Source organism: Cynocephalus volans, chromosome 4, assembly GCF_027409185.1.
Source record: "Cynocephalus volans isolate mCynVol1 chromosome 4, mCynVol1.pri, whole genome shotgun sequence".
Classification (NCBI taxonomy): Eukaryota; Metazoa; Chordata; class Mammalia; order Dermoptera; family Cynocephalidae; genus Cynocephalus; species Cynocephalus volans.
In genome coordinates this window covers 145,302,264-145,322,136 of record NC_084463.1, presented here as the reverse complement: position 1 = coordinate 145,322,136, position 19,873 = coordinate 145,302,264, and the positions used below count along the sequence as shown (strand labels likewise).

The window sequence follows — 19,873 nt, the reverse complement described above, 5'->3', positions numbered from 1 at the left end:
CAGAAAGTGCAGCTTTGGGTGGCAGGGCAGAGTGGGGTCAGCCTTTCATTAGGACTTTGCTTTGCCCAGCCACCTCAATGTGTACAGCGGAACAGTTTCGCTGTCGGTCAGGCCGCTGCGTCCGCCTGTCCTGGCGCTGTGATGGGGAAGACGACTGTGCAGATAACAGTGATGAAGAGAACTGTGAGAACACAGGTAGAGTCTTCTGGGGTACCGTACACCCTTAGCCTATAGTTGGAATGGGGGCCAAGGGGTGTTGCTTCTTGCTGCCTTTCCAGTTGGGCCAAGGTGATGCTTTAATCCAGATCTTTCCTATGGCCTGGATTTTTCTTGCCCTTCCCAGTTACCAGTATCAAATCCAGGTGCATCATTGACCTCCAGCCTTATGGTCTGGAACACAGTGTCAGGGTTGTGAGTTTCAATTGCCACTCACATTCTAACCTGTAGTCAGTGCCTTTACTCGCCAGCTGACAGCCCCCATGCCCACTCCCCTAGCCACACCCAGTACTGGGCATGTGCATGTACTTTTTTTTTCTGTCCCACATCACTCACTATTTGTTGGGGAGAAAACGAATGCAGACAGTCAGCCAGCCCTGTCTGAGCTGTTTCCTGCCTTGGACCCTGACCCTCCCACCTTGAGTCTCATCTGTCTCCAGCTAGCCTAGAAAATGACAGGCTCCCATCCTTTTGTTGACCCAAGCCCTGCTTTGCTATGACCTGACTCTCCCTTCCTCCCTTTTTCCCTCCCCCTCTCTCTAGGAAGCCCCCAGTGTGCCTCAGACCAGTTCCTGTGTTGGAACGGGCGCTGCATTGGGCAGAGGAAGCTGTGCAATGGGGTCAATGACTGTGGTGACAACAGCGATGAAAGCCCACAGCAGAACTGCCGTGAGTGTCCCCAGTGGGCGGACCTGACCCATGGTTTGTGGCTGAACCCCACCCATAGGGTTCAAAGAGAATCCTCCCTGGGGACTCTTGCAGCTTTGGGAGCTATTCTTCGTGGTCCAGGTGGAATGCCAAGTTGGCTGTCTGGGGGAGGATTCTGGGCTCAACTCCCAACTCTGGCTTGGCTGGCACAGGGCCCCGGACGGGTGAGGAAAACTGCAATGTTAACAACGGTGGTTGCACCCAGAAGTGCCAGATGGTGCGGGGGACAGTGCAATGTACCTGCCACACAGGCTACCGGCTCACGGAGGATGGCCGCACATGCCAGGGTGAGCTGGGGTCTGATTTGGAGCAGAGTCAGGATGCTGGACAGGGGTAGCAGACAGGCAGCTGTGTGTCTTGTGGGTCAGACACTTGATGGATGTGACCTCACATCATCATCACAGTAACCCTAGAAAGTGGAGATCATCCCTTGCATTTCATAGATGGGGAAACTGAAGCTCAGAGAGGTTAAGTAACTTACCAAAGGCCACACAGCTGGTGAGTAGCAGAGTTGGGATTCCAGCCCACGTCTGCATGACCTCAAAGCCCTTAATCACTTGTTACACAGCCTCCCCTCTAGGCCTAGAAAGTAGATGGGGATGTGGCTAGGAAAGTAGCTAGTCAGCCTGAGAATTGGGATGGGAGGATGGCAGAGAGAGATCTCCTGACCCTGCCGGGTGTTCACAGATGTGAATGAATGTGCTGAGGAGGGGTACTGCAGCCAGGGCTGCACCAACAGTGAAGGGGCTTTCCAGTGCTGGTGTGAAGCAGGCTATGAACTACGGCCCGACCGGCGCAGCTGCAAGGCTCTGGGTAAGGGCTGTGGGAATTTGGCTGGGTGGGCAGAAGGCTGAGCATGGAAAAAGACCAGGTGCTCCTGTGTTCAGAAATTTGCTGAGAGGTAGAGAGATCTTCATTACAGTGAAATGGAGCTGCATATTGCATTCTGGACCCCCAAAATAGGATAGGGGAGTATAGCTTATAGCTTTCCTCTTTTCTAGTACTGATGCTGATAGCTTGGGGCATGCCCTAGGAGGCAAGGAGCTCCATCTGTCATCTGAGGACCTGGGGTTGCATGCTGATGCGTACCAGGGCAACCCTGAAGCCCAGTGGGGACCCCATTTCTATGTCATGTCCCAGGACCTGAACCTGTGCTACTGTTCGCCAATCGCATCGACATCCGGCAGGTGCTGCCGCACCGCTCTGAATACACATTGCTGCTCAACAACCTGGAGAATGCCATTGCCCTTGACTTCCATCACCGGCGCGAGCTTGTCTTCTGGTCAGATGTCACCCTGGACCGGATCCTCCGTGCCAACCTCAATGGCAGCAACGTGGAGGAGGTTGTGTCTACTGGGCTAGAGAGCCCAGGTAGGGAATGAGGTCCCGTGGGGAGGGGCAAGGCCACACCATGTACAAAGCAACAGTGGAAGGACTAGGCTGGTGGTTTGCAAACCTCAAGCAGCAGAACATCTTTTTCTTCCAGTGAGATCTTAGATGGAACTCTACTATAGAAACAGGTTGAGTATTCCTTATACGAAATGCTTGGGACCAGAAGTGTTTCAGATTTTGTATTTTTTCGAATTTTGGAATATTTGCATTATACTTCCTGGTTCGGCATCCGTAATCCAAAAATCCAAAATGCTCCAGTGAGCATTTCCTTTGAGCCTCATGTCGGCACTCAAAAAGTTTAGCATTTTGGAGCATTTCGGATTTTGGATTTTCAGATTAGGGACACTCAACCTGTATATGTTAATTTTTTTTTTAAAGATGACCGGTAAGGGGATCTTAACCCTTGACTTGGTGTTGTCAGCACCACGGTCTCCCAAGTGAGCTAACTGGCCATCTCTATATAGGGATCTGAACCCGTGGCCTTGGTGTTATCAGCACCACACTCTCCCAAGTGAGCCATGGGCGGCCCTTGTGTATATGTTAATTTTAAAGGTTCAGATATAACATTTGCTCATTATTGAGCTCAATCAGTGAGCATAATGAGACCGTTTTGGTGAATGTCATAATCAGAGATTTATGGATAACAGTTACAGTTCTCTGTCAGTCTTAGCATCCAGTTTATTTCCGTGTTTTGTTTTGATTGCTTAGTATCAAGAATATTCTGATTGACCTAGATAAGTATATCTAAATGTTTTACAGATTTATATAACAGCAATAGCTCACTTGATAATCTCAGGCTATTCTACAAGCCAATGAAATGGATTAGAACTTGGTATGAAACACATTTGACTCAAATGCTTATGGAAATTCTGAAATACCTCTACAAAACTCTAGGCAACTATTTGTAAACCCCTGAGTCAGTGCAGTGGGGGGCCCTGGGTGTGGGTCAGGGAACCAGAATTCAGGAAGTGGGGTATGGCTGGGTATGAGGAGGGATGCATGCTCCTGAACTTCTCTGTGCCTCAGCTTCCTCATTTTCATGGGGATTATAGTACCTAGCTCACAGAATTGTGATGATTAAATGAGTTAATGTGTTTAAAATTATTACAACAGCGCCTGGCCCAAGAAACTGCTCCATTAAGAGTTTGCTCTTGTTACCATGGTACGGAGGAGCCTGGGCTGTATCCCTGACACTTTTCTGCTACCTTTTCTCACCAGGGGGCCTGGCTGTGGATTGGGTCCATGATAAACTCTACTGGACTGACTCAGGGACATCAAGGATTGAGGTGGCCAATCTGGATGGGGCTCACCGGAAGGTGCTGCTGTGGCAGAACCTCGAGAAGCCCCGGGCCATTGCCTTACACCCCATGGAAGGGTAAGTTGTGTCTCAAGCTCTTGCAGAATCCCTCTTACAACCTCTAGGGACAGTTTCCAGGCCACCTGGGCAAGACTTTATGGGGCATCCTCACAGTCTAGTATTAATAACATGGGCTCTGCACTCAGACACCCCTGGGTCTGACTCCCATCTCTGTAGTAACCAGCTGTGTAGCCTTGGACTAGTTAGTTAGTCTCACTCTGCCTCTGTTTACTCATTTCTAAATTGATAATTAAAAATACCTACCTCATAGTTGTATGAAGATTAAATGAGATAATGCATTTTAAGTAGCATATAATGTACATTAGATAAGTTGTAGATGTGTTTTTTTTTTATTATTAGCTGTTGGATTGAGCTAACTTATAAACTCATAATAATTTTTATTTCTTATCCATCCAAAAATTAATATAAAAGTCTCTTGAAATGGATGTTCTTAGCCTCTAGCTTTTAAAAATTCAATGCAGTCAATTGAGGGGGTGTCTTGTAAGATCCTGCAGTTGTGTGTCAGCTGTTTCAGAAACACTGGGGGGGCGGTGTGTGTGTATAAAATATAACAGGCAGTGGAAGAGATTGTGACAAAGAAGAAAGTGCTATCCTGACTAATATTACACTGTATTGTCAATCCACAAGGGTCAGGAGTTTTCTAGTGCCTAAGATAGTGCCCTGCCCATGGCAGGTACTCAAAAAAATTTTTTCTTTACAAAATAAATAAATACCCTGCCTAAAAGCATTTAAATTCAAACCTTTAAAGAATACTCTGTGGACCAAACAGTTGGAGTCACCTGGCTTAATAGATAAAAGCCTTCTACATGATTATTATCCTGGTGACCTACCCATCCTCTGCTGCCTCCCTCTCAATTTCCCTTTCTGTTTCCCTAGTACCATTTACTGGACAGACTGGGGCAATACACCCCGCATTGAGGCCTCTAGCATGGATGGCTCTGGACGCCGCATCATCGCCGATACTCATCTGTTCTGGCCCAATGGCCTGACCATCGACTATGCCGGGCGCCGTATGTATTGGGTGGATGCTAAGCACCACGTAATTGAGAGGGCCAATCTGGATGGGAGTCACCGCAAGGCTGTCATTAGCCAAGGTGAGGCCCTTCCTCACTTTCCTTCATCTCTCATCCTCCTTGCCCCATTCCTGCCCCTAGGAGCCTTGGCAGAGGGTGAGATTTGTACAGTTGCCAGGCCCAGGCCCTGGGCAATGGCAGACCATGTTTTGATTGAGATCTTTCTGGACTCTCCCCAGGCCTTCCACATCCCTTTGCTATCACGGTGTTTGAAGATAGCCTGTATTGGACAGACTGGCACACCAAGAGCATCAATAGTGCTAACAAATTTACTGGGAAGAACCAGGAAATCATTCGCAACAAACTCCACTTTCCCATGGACATCCACACCTTGCACCCCCAGCGCCAACCTGCAGGTAAAAAACTACATGCCAGGAGAGCCAGAGTAGCCTCATGGGTGATGTGGCCTCTGGTGCCCTTGAGAACCTTCCTTGCACTTGTTATAGTTGCCGTTTCTTCTGGTGGGCAATTCAGGGCTCGCACCAACATGGGTTAATTCCCCCCTCTGCTGGACATTTAGTGTGGTACAACACTAAGACTCAAAAGAATCTGCTTTACTGTTCCCATCTAATGCATGCAAACATTTACCGGGCATTGCCTGTGTGTCAGGTATTCACATGCTAGCAGCTAGGGCACTTATAAAAAATATTAAATTAGTTTCTCTCTTTGGGGTGCTCATTCTCTAGGTAAACCCCTACTCCCTAGCCTTAGGGCAACTTTTACAAACCTTTGGTCTTACCTGACTCTCTTGCTGTGGGCTCTTTGAGCAGGAAAAAACCGCTGTGGGGACAACAACGGAGGTTGCACTCATCTATGTCTGCCCAGTGGTCAGAACTACACCTGTGCCTGCCCCACTGGCTTCCGCAAGATCAGCAACCACGCCTGTGCCCAGAGTAAGTGGGTCTGGGACACCCGCCTCTTTGGAGTGCCTTGTGCAGATGGGTAGAAAGAACAAGGAATAGGAGTTGGAGGGATTGCCTGTCATGGGGAAGAGCCAGACTCGTCAGGTAGCCCCTGGAGAGGAAGAACTTAAGAGGCTGAGGGATCTTATATCCAAGCTGAGGACTGAGGACCCAGCAGTAGTTGCTGAAGGCTCAGTGACACCACCCAGTCGAGTATGAACACCTGCATTGTATATCATTCCACCAGGTAGGATGCCTTATCTGTAGGCCACAAGAGGGTTCCAGGCTCTTTTAGAAAACAAGGGAATGATTTCCTACCTCTTAACCTTTAGCCTCACCCTGTTGAAGACTTTCTTTCAGCTCTTATACCAGGGAGCCAAAATTAGGATTTCTGATGATGCTCTGTGTATGTAGGCCCTGGGTAAATATGTGTTTAACAAGTAAAAGATGATGGGATGCCCTGGTCTTGCCCTGAACTACTACTTTGGCTTCCTATGAGCTCCTGCAGGGTCATTGCCTTGAGAGGGTAGCCCTGGACAGCTCAGCACCACAGGTGATTTTTTTCTAAGAATAGTCCAGAGAGCAGTGATCGAGGTGTATGGTATGACCAGCAAGGGCTTGGGGTAACTCCTCACACATGTCAGCAGCTTTTCTTATTTACCACTGTGTTCTCCACTGACCCTCTTAAATCTGGTTAAAATCAAATTCTCTTGAGATCTCGGTCCTTTCCAGATGTTGCAATTAGGGAAAACCTTCAGAGGTTTCATTTTTACACACATTGATTGAGAACCTAGTTTCATGCTTGGAGTTTTCCCCTTGCCTTCTTTTGTGCCCAGCTCTTCCTGTACTGTCTTAGAGAGATTCAAGAAGTTTCCCCAGAAGCTTCCCCATAAGGGTTTCCCAAATCTGGGAAGAAGACAGTTGGTAAAGTTAGGCAGGAAGCACATTTCTTGGTAGAAAAGTACACTAGGAAAGTATTCAGGTAGACCAGAGTAGGGGCAGAGGTTGGTGCAGAGCTGGCTGGGAAGATGCCATGTAGAGGAGTGGCCAGACCTGTGTCCCAGCTCTGGTGCTTTATAGCCATGGACTCCTGGTCAAGTTACCTGATCTCTGTTAGCCTCAGGGTTGCTCATCTAGAAAATGGGAATAAGAGTAACTTGTACCACAAAAGGTTGGTGTGAGCCAAGAAAAGCACCACGCTCAGTGCCTGGCAAGGAGTAAGTGCTCAATAAATAGTCATTATTGGCTAGAGTTGTGAAGAGGAGAGTGAGAGGAAGGGATTGGAATGATGCAGTGGAGCAGCAGAAGCCCTCAAGCAGGCAGGAAGTCGGAGAAGTAGGGGCAGGGGGTCAGCAGTGGGCTGGCCAGGGCACTGGAAGAGATCGAGAAAAATGAGGAGAGAAAAGTTGAGATGAAGCTGATACATTTAAACAGGATGCACTTCTGGGTCCCGAGTAGAGTCCATTTCCATTTGATTCTAAAGTCTGATTCTACCAGCATGGGCTGCCCAGGGCTCAAAGGGGGCCTGAGATTGAAGAGTAGGGAGCAAGGGGTACCAGATCCCAGGAAGTATGATTGAACCAGATGTCACACAGGTGAGCGTCTGTGTCTGTCACTGTTATTGGATTTAGAGCATTAAAAGAAGACCCCTTTCGGCCTTTGATCAGGTCTTGACAAGTTCCTGCTTTTTGCCCGAAGGATGGACATCCGTCGGATCAGCTTTGACACAGAGGACCTGTCCGACGATGTCATCCCACTGGCTGACGTGCGCAGTGCTGTGGCCCTTGACTGGGACTCCCGGGATGACCACGTGTACTGGACAGATGTCAGCACTGATACCATCAGCAGGGCCAAGTGGGATGGAACAGGACAGGAGGTAGGGCCCAGCGTGGGCCCAGGCCCAGCTTGGGCCCAGGCCCTCAGGGAGGGCAGAGATTGAGGGGTGGAATCCACCCTCTCCAGGGTAAGGGCTTCCCATATCTTTGCCAACCTTGAGAATTGGTGGAGTTTGGGCATCAGAGCTGGGGTGGAGGTAGAGTTGGTGATACAGCTTTGCTTCCTGCCCAGGTGGTAGTGGACACCAGTTTGGAGAGCCCTGCGGGCCTGGCCATTGATTGGGTCACCAATAAGCTATACTGGACAGATGCAGGTATGTACAGGAGAGCCGTGACCTGGCTCTCTGAGATTCCTCTTATTTAAAACCTTGGCCTCAGGTAGGAAGGGCCCAGTGTCCCTCCTGGACCGCCTCTGTCTTGATCTGAAGTCCTTGGTAGGTCAGAAGTGGCAGAGCTGTTGCAGAGCTGAAGCAAGAAGCCCACATCTGAGAGTCTGGCATTTGCCAGTCAAATGGCATCTACTTTTGCTATGTACCTGATGCCCAGGAACATTTTGAGGCATTTCAGTTAAGGAACTCATGTCCTGTGGTTTTCATTCCATCACTGGCTAAACAGGTGGGTGTGGGAGGCAAGGAGAATGCCGTAAGCCAGTGCTACTCAAAGAGTGGTCCCTGGGGCCGAGCCCGTGGCGCACTCGGGAGAGTGCGGCGCTGGGAGCGCAGCGACGCTCCCGCCGCGGGTTCGGATCCTATATAGGACTGGCCGGTGCACTCACTGGCTGAGTGCCGGTCATGAAAAAGACCAAAAAAAAAAAAAAAAAAAAAAAAAGAGTGGTCCCTGGACCAGAAGCATCAGCATCATCTGGGAAGTAGTCAGAAATACACATTTTGCGGCTTTTCCTCAGACTTACTGAATCAGAATCTTTGGGGGTTAGGTTCAGGAATCTGTATTTTAGCAAACTCTCCTTATCCTTATTACACTAAAGTTTAAGAAACATTGCCTTAAATAATAAGACAGAATTGGTTGCTCAGGTTTGGGAAATCTTACTCTTACAAGAAATGGAACTGACCACTTCCTTGAATTTCTTCTCCCAGTTCAATTCACTAAATATCCATTGTGCATGTATCACAAAATATTTATTGATATCTACTGCATGCCAGGCTCTGTGCTGGTCATGGAAGGTAAGAGGGTGAATGAATAAGACTAGAGTTAATATCTTTGTCCCTTATTTCTTGGCAGGTACAGACAGAATTGAAGTGGCCAACACAGATGGCAGCATGAGGACAGTACTCATCTGGGAGAACCTTGATCGTCCTCGGGACATCGTGGTGGAACCCATGGGCGGGTGAGCACTGCGCCTTTGGGATGAGCTCCCCTCCGCAATACCTGAGTACTAGAGGGGAGCCTGGAGATTAGGGAGAGTGGCCAGATTTTATGGGTGCACCAAGGAAGCAAGAGCAGCTGTAGTGACACAGAGGCTAGTGACAAGCCTGTCTCCTCTGTGGACAAGAAAACCTTTAGACATTTTTATCTTGGCTTTTTTTTGGTTTGCTTACAAAAGTAAATCATTGTTAAAAAAAATTAAGTCCACAGACAGTGAAAATTCTCTAAAATCGCACTCTCTAGCAATAAGCATTGTTAACAATTTAGGGTATTTTTTCTAGATTTTTCTTCTAAACGTATTTTTTGTTCTTGGTGATGGTGGTTTTGGTTTTACAAAAATGGCATACTGGGGCCGAGCCCGTGGCGCACTTGGGAGTGTGCCACGCTGGGAGCGCAGCGACGCTCCCGCCGCGGGTTTGGATCCTATATAGGAATGGCCGGTGCACTCACTGGCTGAGTGCCGGTCACGAAAAAGACAAAAATAAATAAATAAATAAAATAAAAAAGGCATACTGTTTTGTGACTTTTTTTTTTGTCCCTATTAGACTATTTATATTGTATGTCTTTCCATTTGAGTATATAAATCTACCTTGTTCTTCTTAATGGTTATATAAAATTCTGTTAAACATAGGTACCATAATTACTTAGCCCATCCAGTCAAGGAGACGTTTCTTATTCCTCATCCTCACCTCCCCTCTTTCTTTATTCCCAAGTGGCCTTGTTCGCTGTGCACTCCTTGAGCTATGGGCTCTCCTTATATTAAGACCCTGGATACCTTTCCATAGTTATAGAAGATACGGGGTCTTTAGAGACAACTTTGAGCTCAGGGTGGGGCTGGGCACTGAGGCAGGAGGCTGGGGCAGCTATTTCAGGCAGAATCCCTAAAACCCACTGAGTATTAACTGGAAGACTTGTAAGACCTCCCTTGCTTGTGCCCAGGTACATGTATTGGACTGACTGGGGTGCAAGCCCCAAGATTGAACGAGCTGGCATGGATGCCTCGGGCCGACAGGTCATCATCTCTTCTAACCTGACCTGGCCTAATGGATTAGCCATTGACTACGGATCCCAGCGGCTATACTGGGCTGATGCCGGCATGAAGACAATTGAATTTGCTGGCCTGGATGGCAGCAAGAGGAAGGTAAGTGGCACTAAGGCATCTTCCCACAGCCCTGACAGGCATCAGGACAGCATTCCCTGGCAGCTGACAGGAGCTGGGGGAGCCCAGAGGTTATGAGACCAGCATGGGGTGTGTAGTTTCTCTGAGGCTATGGTTGCCAGAGCTTGGGGGCAGGGGGCGTTGCTGGTTGATGATGAAAGGAAACTAGGGATTTGTATGGATTGTGGGCTGGGAGTATAAATGCACAGACTTTCCTAATAACCATCACAGTTAACACTAATTAATCACCAATTGCACACTGGGCCCATGTTTGATCTTTTTCTCTCTTTTTATTTTTGTTATTGTTTATTTTGATATAATTTCAAATTTACAGAAAAGTGGCAGGAATAGTAAAAAGAACAAATAACTATAACATTTTGCTACATTTGCTTTACATTCTCATTCTCTACACACACGTTTTTCTGAACCATCTGAGGTTAAATTGGAGACATCCTGCCCTTGACTCTAAAATATTCCAATGCATATTTCTTAAGAAATTTCTTAAGAACAAGGACATTGTCTTATATAATGACAGTTATCAAAATTGGGAAATTTAACATTGATATAATATTACTGTCTAGTCCATGGTTTATGTTTAATTTCACTACCAGTTGCCCCAATAATGTCCTTTATAGCTTTTTTTTTTCTTTTTCTCTTTTATTCCAGTATCCAACCTAGGATCACCCATAGTGTTTACTATCATGTCTCTTTAATCTCTAATCTGGAACACTTCCTCGGCCCTTCTGTCTTTCTTGACCTTTTAATTAATTAATTAATTAATTTTTTGGCAGCTGGCCATTACGGGGATCCAAACCCGTGACCTTGGTGTTGTAAGGCTGCGCTCTAACCAACTAAACTAACCAGCCAGCCAACCTTTCTATTTTTGAAGAGTAAATGCCAGTCATTTTGGAGAATATTCCCTCAGTTTGGGTTTGTCCGATGTTTTTTTGTGTTTGGATTCAGATTATGCACTTGGGGCAGGAATACTACATTAAGTGAAATCATATCCTGAGTTCTCAGTGTGTCTTATCAGTAGGCACAGATTATCACAATAATGGGATATTTACTTTGATTGAATGGTTAAGGTGGTGTCCACTGTAAGAAGTTGCTGTTTTTCCTTTTGTAATTAATAGGAAACTTGTGCAGAGATACTTTGAGATTATGTAAGTAATACACGATCTTTTAAAATCATCACATGAACCTTGGAGACAGACACTACTGTGATTGTATCACAGATTGATAGACCAAGACTCAGAGACATTTTATAACTAGCTCTTACTCAGTGTCACACAGTAGATGGTAGTGGCAGAGCTGCATTCTGACTCCACACTGAGCTCTTGACCACTGCTCTGTACTGTCGGCCTTGTTGGGGATAACACAAATACTGGGGCCTGGCAGGTGCTGATCGGAAGCCAGCTCCCCCACCCGTTTGGGCTGACCCTCTATGGAGAGCGCATCTATTGGACTGACTGGCAGACCAAGAGTATACAGAGTGCTGACCGGCTGACAGGGCTGGACCGAGAGACCCTGCAGGAGAACCTGGAGAACCTCATGGACATCCACGTCTTCCACCGCCGGCGGCCCCCAGGTAATCAGCCCTGGCCCTCTCTGGCTTCTCCTTGGCCTTCCTATGTCCTAGTCCTTCCCACTGATACCTCTCCTCCTCCCTACTCAGTGTCCACGCCATGTGCTATGGAGAATGGTGGCTGCAGCCACCTGTGTCTTCGGTCCCCAAATCCAAGTGGCTTCAGCTGTACCTGTCCCACAGGCATCAACCTACTGCCTGATGGCAAAACCTGTTCACCAGGTGAGTTGAAGCATCACAGATCTGCATAGGGCCTCTCTGGGAGGGGAAGTGACTGTCTTCCTTCCCTGCAGCTGGGCTCCAATGTGGTCTGAGAAACCGTGAGTCCTAGTGTTTCTAGAGGCTTAGGGGAGAAACTGAGAGCTTTTAGAAAAGAGGAGAGGTTCAGGGGAGAGGCCCAGGGGAGCAGGTAGATAGGATTGGAGGCACGGTCCACCTAATTCTTATGGTGTTGTGTTAGTCTGTTTGTGTTGCTGTAACAGAAATACCTGAGACTGGGTAATTTATAAAGAACACTGGTTTATTTGGCTTATGATTCTGGGACATCTGCATCTGGCACGGGCCTCAGGCTACTTCTACTCATGGTTGAAAATGTCAGTCAGTGGCAGGTACAAGCAGATCACATGGCGAGAGGAAGCAAGAGAGAGAGAAGAGGTGCCGGGGTCTTTTAAACAACCAGCTCTCATGGGAACTAACAGAGCGAGAACTCACTCACTACCCCTCCTCCTCCAGGGAGAGCATTAATCCATCATGAGGGATCCACCCTCATGACTCAATCAGCTTCCAACACAGTCACATTGGGGATCAGATTTCCACATGAGTTTTGGGGGGACAACACATCCAAACTCTATCAGGTGTCTTCATGCATATTAGAAAAACATGCTCCTTTCTCAAGACAACTTTCCTTTCATCTGTTAGAAAATTTTCATAATATACTGATTTGGTTAGAACAAGACGCTTTTTCTGCCTGCCTAAAATTAGTGTAATATGAAAATGTATGATATCTATAATGTAATGGTACTCCCCCCCCATAGATGTGCCACTTTTGTGAGTACACAATCTATTTGACAAGGTTGGAGGGTCCCATACACACAACCAGGCTACCCAGATATTAGAAGTCAAGGTTTCTCCCTAAGGGGATGCTGTGTGGTAGGCTGCATTTGAACTTCAACCTTCCAGGGAATTTGAGCGAGAACGGAGCTGTGAATTTTGCCTCCCAGGTTGTAGGTAAAGCCCTCTGGGGTCCCTCTCTTAAGTTTCATTATAAAGGGTCTTTCAAAGAGAGCTGCTTCCACAATATTAATTATGAATATGCATAAGACCTAATGCTAAGTGCTTTATGTACATGATCTCATTTAATCCTTTCAGCCACAGTATTATTGTTCCCATTTTATTGATGAGGAAGCTGAGGCTTAAATCATTTAAATAACTTACACAGGGTTACACAGCTAGGAACTGGCAGGGCCAGGCATGAGCTTCAGTTTGCCTGACCCCAGTCCTCATAATGGCTGTACTAGAGTGATTAGCCTCTCTCCTTCTCTCTCCAACTGGGCAGGCATGAACAGTTTCCTCATCTTCGCCAGGAGGATAGACGTACGCATGGTCTCCCTGGACATCCCTTATTTTGCTGATGTGGTGGTACCAATCAACATTACCATGAAGAACACCATTGCCATTGGAGTGGACCCCCAGGAAGGTGTGTGAGGCCCTCTCTTCCCACCTGGCCTTCTGTCCCTGCCCTACAGAAACTGCTGGCCTTCCTTTCCTACTACCTTTGCCTTCTGCTAAGAGCCTGGGGGCTCCCATTCCCTCTGGCATAACCCCTGTCTCTGTCTGTACAGCACTTGCTCTTTGGATGTTAGGGCATGGTTTGGGGTCCTCTCTTCATCTAGGCCAAGAGCCATCCTGCTCCGGTATTCCTTCATTTTCCTGATCTCCTCTGCTAGGGCATCCAGGGCTCTCTCTGACATGCCCTGGTGTCTCAGAGCATGAGGCAGCTGTGTGTATTCCATTGTGGGGTGAGGGTCTAGGCTGAGCCAAGCCTTCCCTCTGCAGGAAAAGTATACTGGTCTGACAGCACGCTGCACAGGATCAGTCGTGCCAATTTGGATGGCTCACAGCATGAAGACATCATCACCACAGGTGGGCTTTCCTCCCAGCCCAGGGACCACCTGTCTGGCTACAGAGCTGGGGAAATATCCCATCTGTTTTAAAGCAGGAGCCAGTGTTCTTTTTTGACTTCCTGCAGGACTACAGACCACAGATGGGCTTGCAGTAGATGCCATTGGCCGGAAGGTATACTGGACAGATACGGGAACGAACAGGATTGAAGTGGGCAACCTGGACGGGTCCATGCGGAAAGTGTTGGTGTGGCAGAACCTTGACAGTCCCCGGGCCATTGTATTGTACCATGAGATGGGGTGAGGGCTGGTTCTATCACTTTGGGTGGCAGTGTGGGCCCGCTCAGCTGGGACACTGCAGGGGGCGAAGGTGGGCAGTAGAGAGCGACCCTGAGAAACATCTGAGAAACCCTGTGAACTGGACATCACTATGGGCTGACCTCCTGGGGCTGTTTCACTCCCTGTGGCTTCTTTCAGGGTGGCAGAATAGTGTAGAAGTTAAAAGCATGATCCTTGGAGTAGGGAAATCAGGATTCAAATTCTTTCATCATGTATTAGCTGCATCACTTTAGGGCTAGTGTTTAACCTCTCTGATCCCCATCTTCCTTGCCTATGAAATAGATGGGACAGTAAAAATGTATTCTTTGTGGCACTTGTGAAGATGAACTGAGATAATGCATGTGAAGTACTTTGTAAAGTGTCTAACATACTGTTAGTACTCAGGGTATATGATGTCTGCTGGAATAATCAGCTAATATTCTTCCTCCCTCAGGTTCATGTACTGGACGGACTGGGGGGAGAATGCCAAGTTAGAACGGTCTGGAATGGATGGCTCGGACCGCACTGTGCTCATCAACAACAACCTAGGATGGCCCAATGGACTGACTGTGGACAAAGCCAGCTCCCAACTGCTGTGGGCTGATGCCCACACTGAGGTGAGAGCCCTGTCCCTGCTGCTTCCTAGAAGTCTGGGAAGATGGTAGAGGCCTGCCCAGGATCTCCACTGAGGGCCCCTAGTCTACTGATAACCACCCTCACCCTCTCCTTCCTCTGCAGCGAATCGAGGCTGCTGACCTGAATGGTGCCAATCGGCACACATTGGTGTCACCGGTGCAGCACCCATACGGCCTCACCCTGCTTGACTCCTATATCTACTGGACTGACTGGCAGACCCGTAGCATCCACCGTGCTGACAAGGGAACTGGCAGCAATGTCATCCTGGTGAGGTCCAACCTGCCAGGCCTGATGGACATCCAGGCTGTGGACCGGGCACAGCCACTGGGTAAGAAAACCCCCGGGGCTGTGAGTCAGAGGTTCTGGCTTTCTGGGGCTATCTCAACATCAGAGATATACCTGGAGCACAAAACTCCTTTACAATCAGAGAGACAGTGATCTGCCCAAGCCCCCCAGGATCAGGCTGTGTTTCCTCTGGATATGGCTGGTACTACATCTGCATGATGCCGTCACCTTCAAAGGACTCCTGGAGACAACCCTATAGACACTCCTTCTACCTCACCCCTGCCGGGCACTGAATCCTGTCACGTAAATCAGCAAGGAGTCAGCCACAGGAAACTAGGACCTTTGTAAGATTCTGGCATTATTCCAGGCTGGGTGTGAAAACTTGTGCTTCTCTCTCTCATCACCAGGTTTTAACAAGTGCGGCTCGAGAAACGGTGGCTGCTCCCACCTCTGCTTGCCTCGGCCTTCTGGCTTCTCCTGTGCCTGCCCCACTGGCATCCAGCTGAAGGGAGATGGGAAGACCTGTGATCCCTCTCCTGAGATCTACCTGCTTTTCTCCAGCCGTGGCTCCATCCGGCGTATTTCACTGGACACCAGTGACCACACGGATGTGCACGTCCCTGTTCCTGAGCTCAACAATGTCATCTCCCTGGATTATGACAGTGTGGATGGAAAGGTCTATTACACAGATGTGTTCCTGGATGTCATCAGGTATAGTATCACTGAAACCTCCAGAGGACACAGACCTACTTCTGATCCATCATGGGTGAGGTTATGTTCTGCATTGACCCCGAAATGGACTGAGTGATTTGGCAGTGTGGATAGTAAGTTCTAATAGTGACTTGTTCACGTTGTAGTGTTATCACTTAGAGCAGAGGGTGTTTTTTGTTTGTTTTTTTTTTTTAATAAAGATGACCGGTAAGGGGATCTTAACCCTTGGCTTGGTGTTGTCAGCACCAGTGAGCTAACCGGCCATCCCTATATAGGGATCCAAACCCGCGGCCTTGGTGTTATCAGCACCACACTCTCCCGAGTGAGAGTGAGCCACGGGCCAGCCTAAGAGCAGAGTTTTAAACTTTTGCTTGCTTGTTTATTTGTTTAAAGATTCTATGGAAGCCTAATATGTAAAACAAACAAACAAAAAAAACAGATAAAGTCAGGCTGGGGACCTGGAGCCTTCCACACCTACTATTGGGCCCTGAGGGAGCTCCAAGAATCTCTTAGGACTCATTGATGAGGAAACCATGTAGCTAGTATCAGTATTGCTGTAAAGGAGCCCTAGCCAAATGCCAAGACTTATGGTGGTTTACAAAGTTGTTTTTTGTTTTATTTTTATTATTCTTTAAATTCTTGGCCCCAACACAGCTTAGAAATATGATGTGGTTTACCGTTGCAGAGATTCTCACACAGAGGAACGGGGGGCAGTCCCCTTTGCTCTTCCTGAGAGGTGTATTAGAATTTCATGCTGGGGGCAGGTGGGTGTCTGCAGTTTAGAGAAGTTCCCCAGGTGATTGTGACATGCTCCCCATCCTAAGGTTGAGTTCTATTGTGCTGGGTATGAATAATGTACTCATAGCGACTTGGTCTCTGCCCCTGTGGAGTTTAAAGTCTATTGGGGGTCCAATTATGGGAAAACAGAGTAAAGGAGTTCCAGTCTATTCCTGGTCAATCTGGTCACTCATCCAACCCTGGGCTGTCCCCAAGGCGAGCAGACCTGAATGGCAGCAACATGGAGACAGTGATCGGGCGTGGGCTGAAGACCACGGATGGGCTGGCAGTGGACTGGGTAGCCAGGAACCTGTATTGGACAGATACAGGCCGAAATACCATTGAGGCATCAAGGCTGGATGGTTCCTGCCGCAAAGTGCTGATCAACAACAGCCTGGATGAGCCCCGGGCCATCGCTGTTTTCCCCAGGAAGGGGTAAGTTTATGGCCAGCAGCAAAGAGATCCAGGGAAGAAGGGCCTGGTGGAAGAGATGCCCTTGGAGGGTGCCTATATATTATTGGTATTGGGGTGTTCCTGTATTCACTCAACCTTTGGGTGCCATCTTCCCATGCCTTGGTGATGATGGCACTGTTGTGTCTCAGGTACCTCTTCTGGACAGACTGGGGCCACATTGCCAAGATTGAGCGGGCCAACCTGGATGGCTCTGAGCGGAAGGTCCTCATCAATACAGACCTGGGTTGGCCCAATGGCCTTACCCTGGACTATGATACCCGCAGGTGGGAATCTTGTCCCAAACAACCTACTGGAAATAGGGCGGGCAGAGGAGTGGATGGTTGAGATTGAACTAGCAAAAATGAAAAAATAGAAAAGAAAGCTCCTTGGTAGGTGGGCAAGAGAAAGCAGTGAGAAGGACGAGGGAACATTCTTAGAGTTTGTTGAATACAGCCCTTAACCCTACATGGGCTTCTTTGGCTGGTTTATGTGGGGTTTTTTTGGTTTGGTTTTGTTTGTTTTTACATGTTTTTTTTTTTTTTTTTTTTTTTTTTTGTCTTTTTCGTGACCGGTACTCAGCCAGTGAGTGCACCAGCCATTCCTATGTAGGATCCGAACCCGCAGCGGGAGAGTCGCTGCGCTCCCAGCGCCGTACTCTCCCGAGTGCGCCACGGGCTCGGCCTTGTTTGTTTTTAAATGGCATACTACTATGCATGCACATTGTACCAATGTCAATTTCCTGATTTTATTTCCATTTATTTTTGGGGTGGCTAGCTGGTATGGGGATCCATACCCTTGACTGTGGTGTTATGAGCACCACACTCTAACAAACTGAGCTCACCGGCCAGCCCCATGGTTTATGTGCTTTTAATTTGAGTAGCTTAGCAGGTGTGTCCTTTGGCTGGACCAGATCCCACTCCCCATCATCCAGCTAAGGGCTGATTCTTGTATTTGTTATTCTCCTGATCCCTTCAGGTACTGGATTTTGCAACTTCTGTCTAGTTAAAAAATACTGGAGGGCTAGAGAAGAGAATGAAAGGGGGTCTTTAGCAGTCTGTTGCCCTTTCTGCCCCCGGAAGAAGGAAAAGGAATCAAATTTACCGAGAGCTTTGGCAGAATGCCCTCTTCTTTTAACCTCAGTGAGATCCATGTAGACTGAGTTCTTTTCTTGATGACCCTTAGTAAGAATTTGGGCTTAGACTCTTGGGTAGGAGTCAAAGGTAATCAAGCTGCTGAAGATGAAGTTGGGTGGTGACTCCTCTGAAGTCACTAGACTTTCTACCCCTCCCCAGAACAGCCCTGGCCTCCCCCCTTATGAGTCACCCCTTTCCTCTCCAGCTTTGGGTTTTACAGTGACCTCTCACGTCCTCTTATCAAGGGTGTTTCTTGACTGTTCACATCACCTGCCAGTTCAGCGCAGGAGGAAAGATACCTCCTTAAGAGGAAGAGCTAGGCTCCCTGGCAAATGTTTTGAGCAGCCACCCTTCTCTCCTTTTCTTTGCAGGATCTACTGGGTAGATGCACATCTGGACCGGATTGAGAGTGCTGACCTCAATGGAAAGCTACGGCAGGTCTTGGTCAGCCATGTCTCCCACCCCTTTGCCCTCACACAGGTACTGGCTCAGGAGAGAGGTAACTAAACCTCCTTGACTAGGGTGTTTGCTTAGGGTAGAACCCTAAGTAACAGACCAGCTGTAGTTGCCACTGAACAGGTGTTCTATGGAAGCTCTTTTAGGATTTTTTCCTGTGCACTGAAACCTTGCCAAGTTCCCGCTACTCCTGTCCTACCACGCCCACGTTCTAGCATTTGAAGGAGTGGCTTTCAAACAGTGGTGTACAGAATCAGATGTGGAGTGTGTTAAAGTGCAGGTTCCTGAGTCCTGGCTATAGAAGACCTGCTTCTTGAGGGTTGGGCCCAGAAATATGCATTGTAACAAATTTCAAAGTTTATCCTAATGCTGTGGTCACAGCTTTTTAGCTCAGGCAGCTCACTTTGTGACATTAGGGTGGAGTGCCTAAAAGCTAGAGTTTGTGGCTTCCAGCCAGTCAGTAAGAGTTTATTGAATACCTTCAATGTGCCAGGTCTTTGGGTTCAAGCTTTATCTATATTATTAAGTAACTGTGTAACCTTGAACAAGAAAGTAAACCTCTCTAAGATTCAGTTATCTATAAAATGAATCAGTTTAATAATAGTATCCTCCTGAAATATACACAAAGCATTAGTGCGGTGACTGGCACGTAATAAGTACTAAATGCATGTTATGTCTAACCATTTCATTGTTATTTGCTGTCATTTTTGAGAGTCCTAACACTGCAAAATAACTTGGGGAAGGAAAAAGACCTACCAAACCTGGGGCTGAAACAGGAATTCTCACTGAGACATTTAAAAACCTTAGTCCGTTTTTGACAAACATCATCCACCATGTCTGTATTCTATATTATATATATCCTGCCAGCCAAAAAGATTTTGTCTGGCTTTACTTAATGATACGCATGACAAGATTTTTTCTTTCATACTGCAAATGTAAACTACAGGGTAATACCAAATATGGTTTTTCAATATACGAGTTTCCCTCCAGAGTTTCTGACACCTTCACTGCCCCTTCCCACCCTGGTTGAGAATTTCACGATCATTGCATTAGAGGAAGCCACCCACAGAAGTAAACAGATGATTTGAGTCAGGGCTCTGAGCAAAGGACCCAGAAGAACAGGGACCTAGAAGAACCTTGAAATTTATGACTGTTTGCTAGGTAGGGAGCCACTCAGTCAACTGACTGAGGACTGAGTGTTAGGTGCTGGACATTCAGAGATGAATGGAACACATTCTTGTCCTTGAAGAACTTAATCTGGTAGGACAGATAAATGTGTAAACAAATTACCTTAGAGTGTCAAAACTCACTTGTAGAAGTGACTGCAAGGTACAGAACAGCATGGAGGAGAGA

The 19,873-nt window shown here is 47.6% G+C and overlaps 1 protein-coding gene across 1 annotated transcript in view; it reads left to right on the top strand.

The window, feature by feature from the left end:
* LRP4 (LDL receptor related protein 4) overlaps positions 1-19,873 on the top strand; it is a 61,549-nt gene that overhangs the window by 26,686 nt on the left and 14,990 nt on the right. Inside the window, exons 9-32 of the mRNA XM_063094992.1 lie at positions 70-195; positions 760-885; positions 1,077-1,211; positions 1,612-1,737; positions 2,065-2,295; positions 3,535-3,691; positions 4,571-4,788; positions 4,947-5,123; positions 5,538-5,660; positions 7,337-7,545; positions 7,737-7,818; positions 8,744-8,849; positions 9,827-10,028; positions 11,445-11,634; positions 11,722-11,853; positions 13,187-13,327; positions 13,687-13,773; positions 13,880-14,051; positions 14,524-14,686; positions 14,808-15,033; positions 15,398-15,701; positions 16,695-16,913; positions 17,081-17,215; positions 18,436-18,544. Coding sequence (XP_062951062.1) covers positions 70-195; positions 760-885; positions 1,077-1,211; positions 1,612-1,737; positions 2,065-2,295; positions 3,535-3,691; positions 4,571-4,788; positions 4,947-5,123; positions 5,538-5,660; positions 7,337-7,545; positions 7,737-7,818; positions 8,744-8,849; positions 9,827-10,028; positions 11,445-11,634; positions 11,722-11,853; positions 13,187-13,327; positions 13,687-13,773; positions 13,880-14,051; positions 14,524-14,686; positions 14,808-15,033; positions 15,398-15,701; positions 16,695-16,913; positions 17,081-17,215; positions 18,436-18,544 — 3,896 coding nt within the window. The remainder of the gene's footprint in view (positions 1-69; positions 196-759; positions 886-1,076; positions 1,212-1,611; positions 1,738-2,064; positions 2,296-3,534; positions 3,692-4,570; positions 4,789-4,946; positions 5,124-5,537; positions 5,661-7,336; positions 7,546-7,736; positions 7,819-8,743; positions 8,850-9,826; positions 10,029-11,444; positions 11,635-11,721; positions 11,854-13,186; positions 13,328-13,686; positions 13,774-13,879; positions 14,052-14,523; positions 14,687-14,807; positions 15,034-15,397; positions 15,702-16,694; positions 16,914-17,080; positions 17,216-18,435; positions 18,545-19,873) is intronic.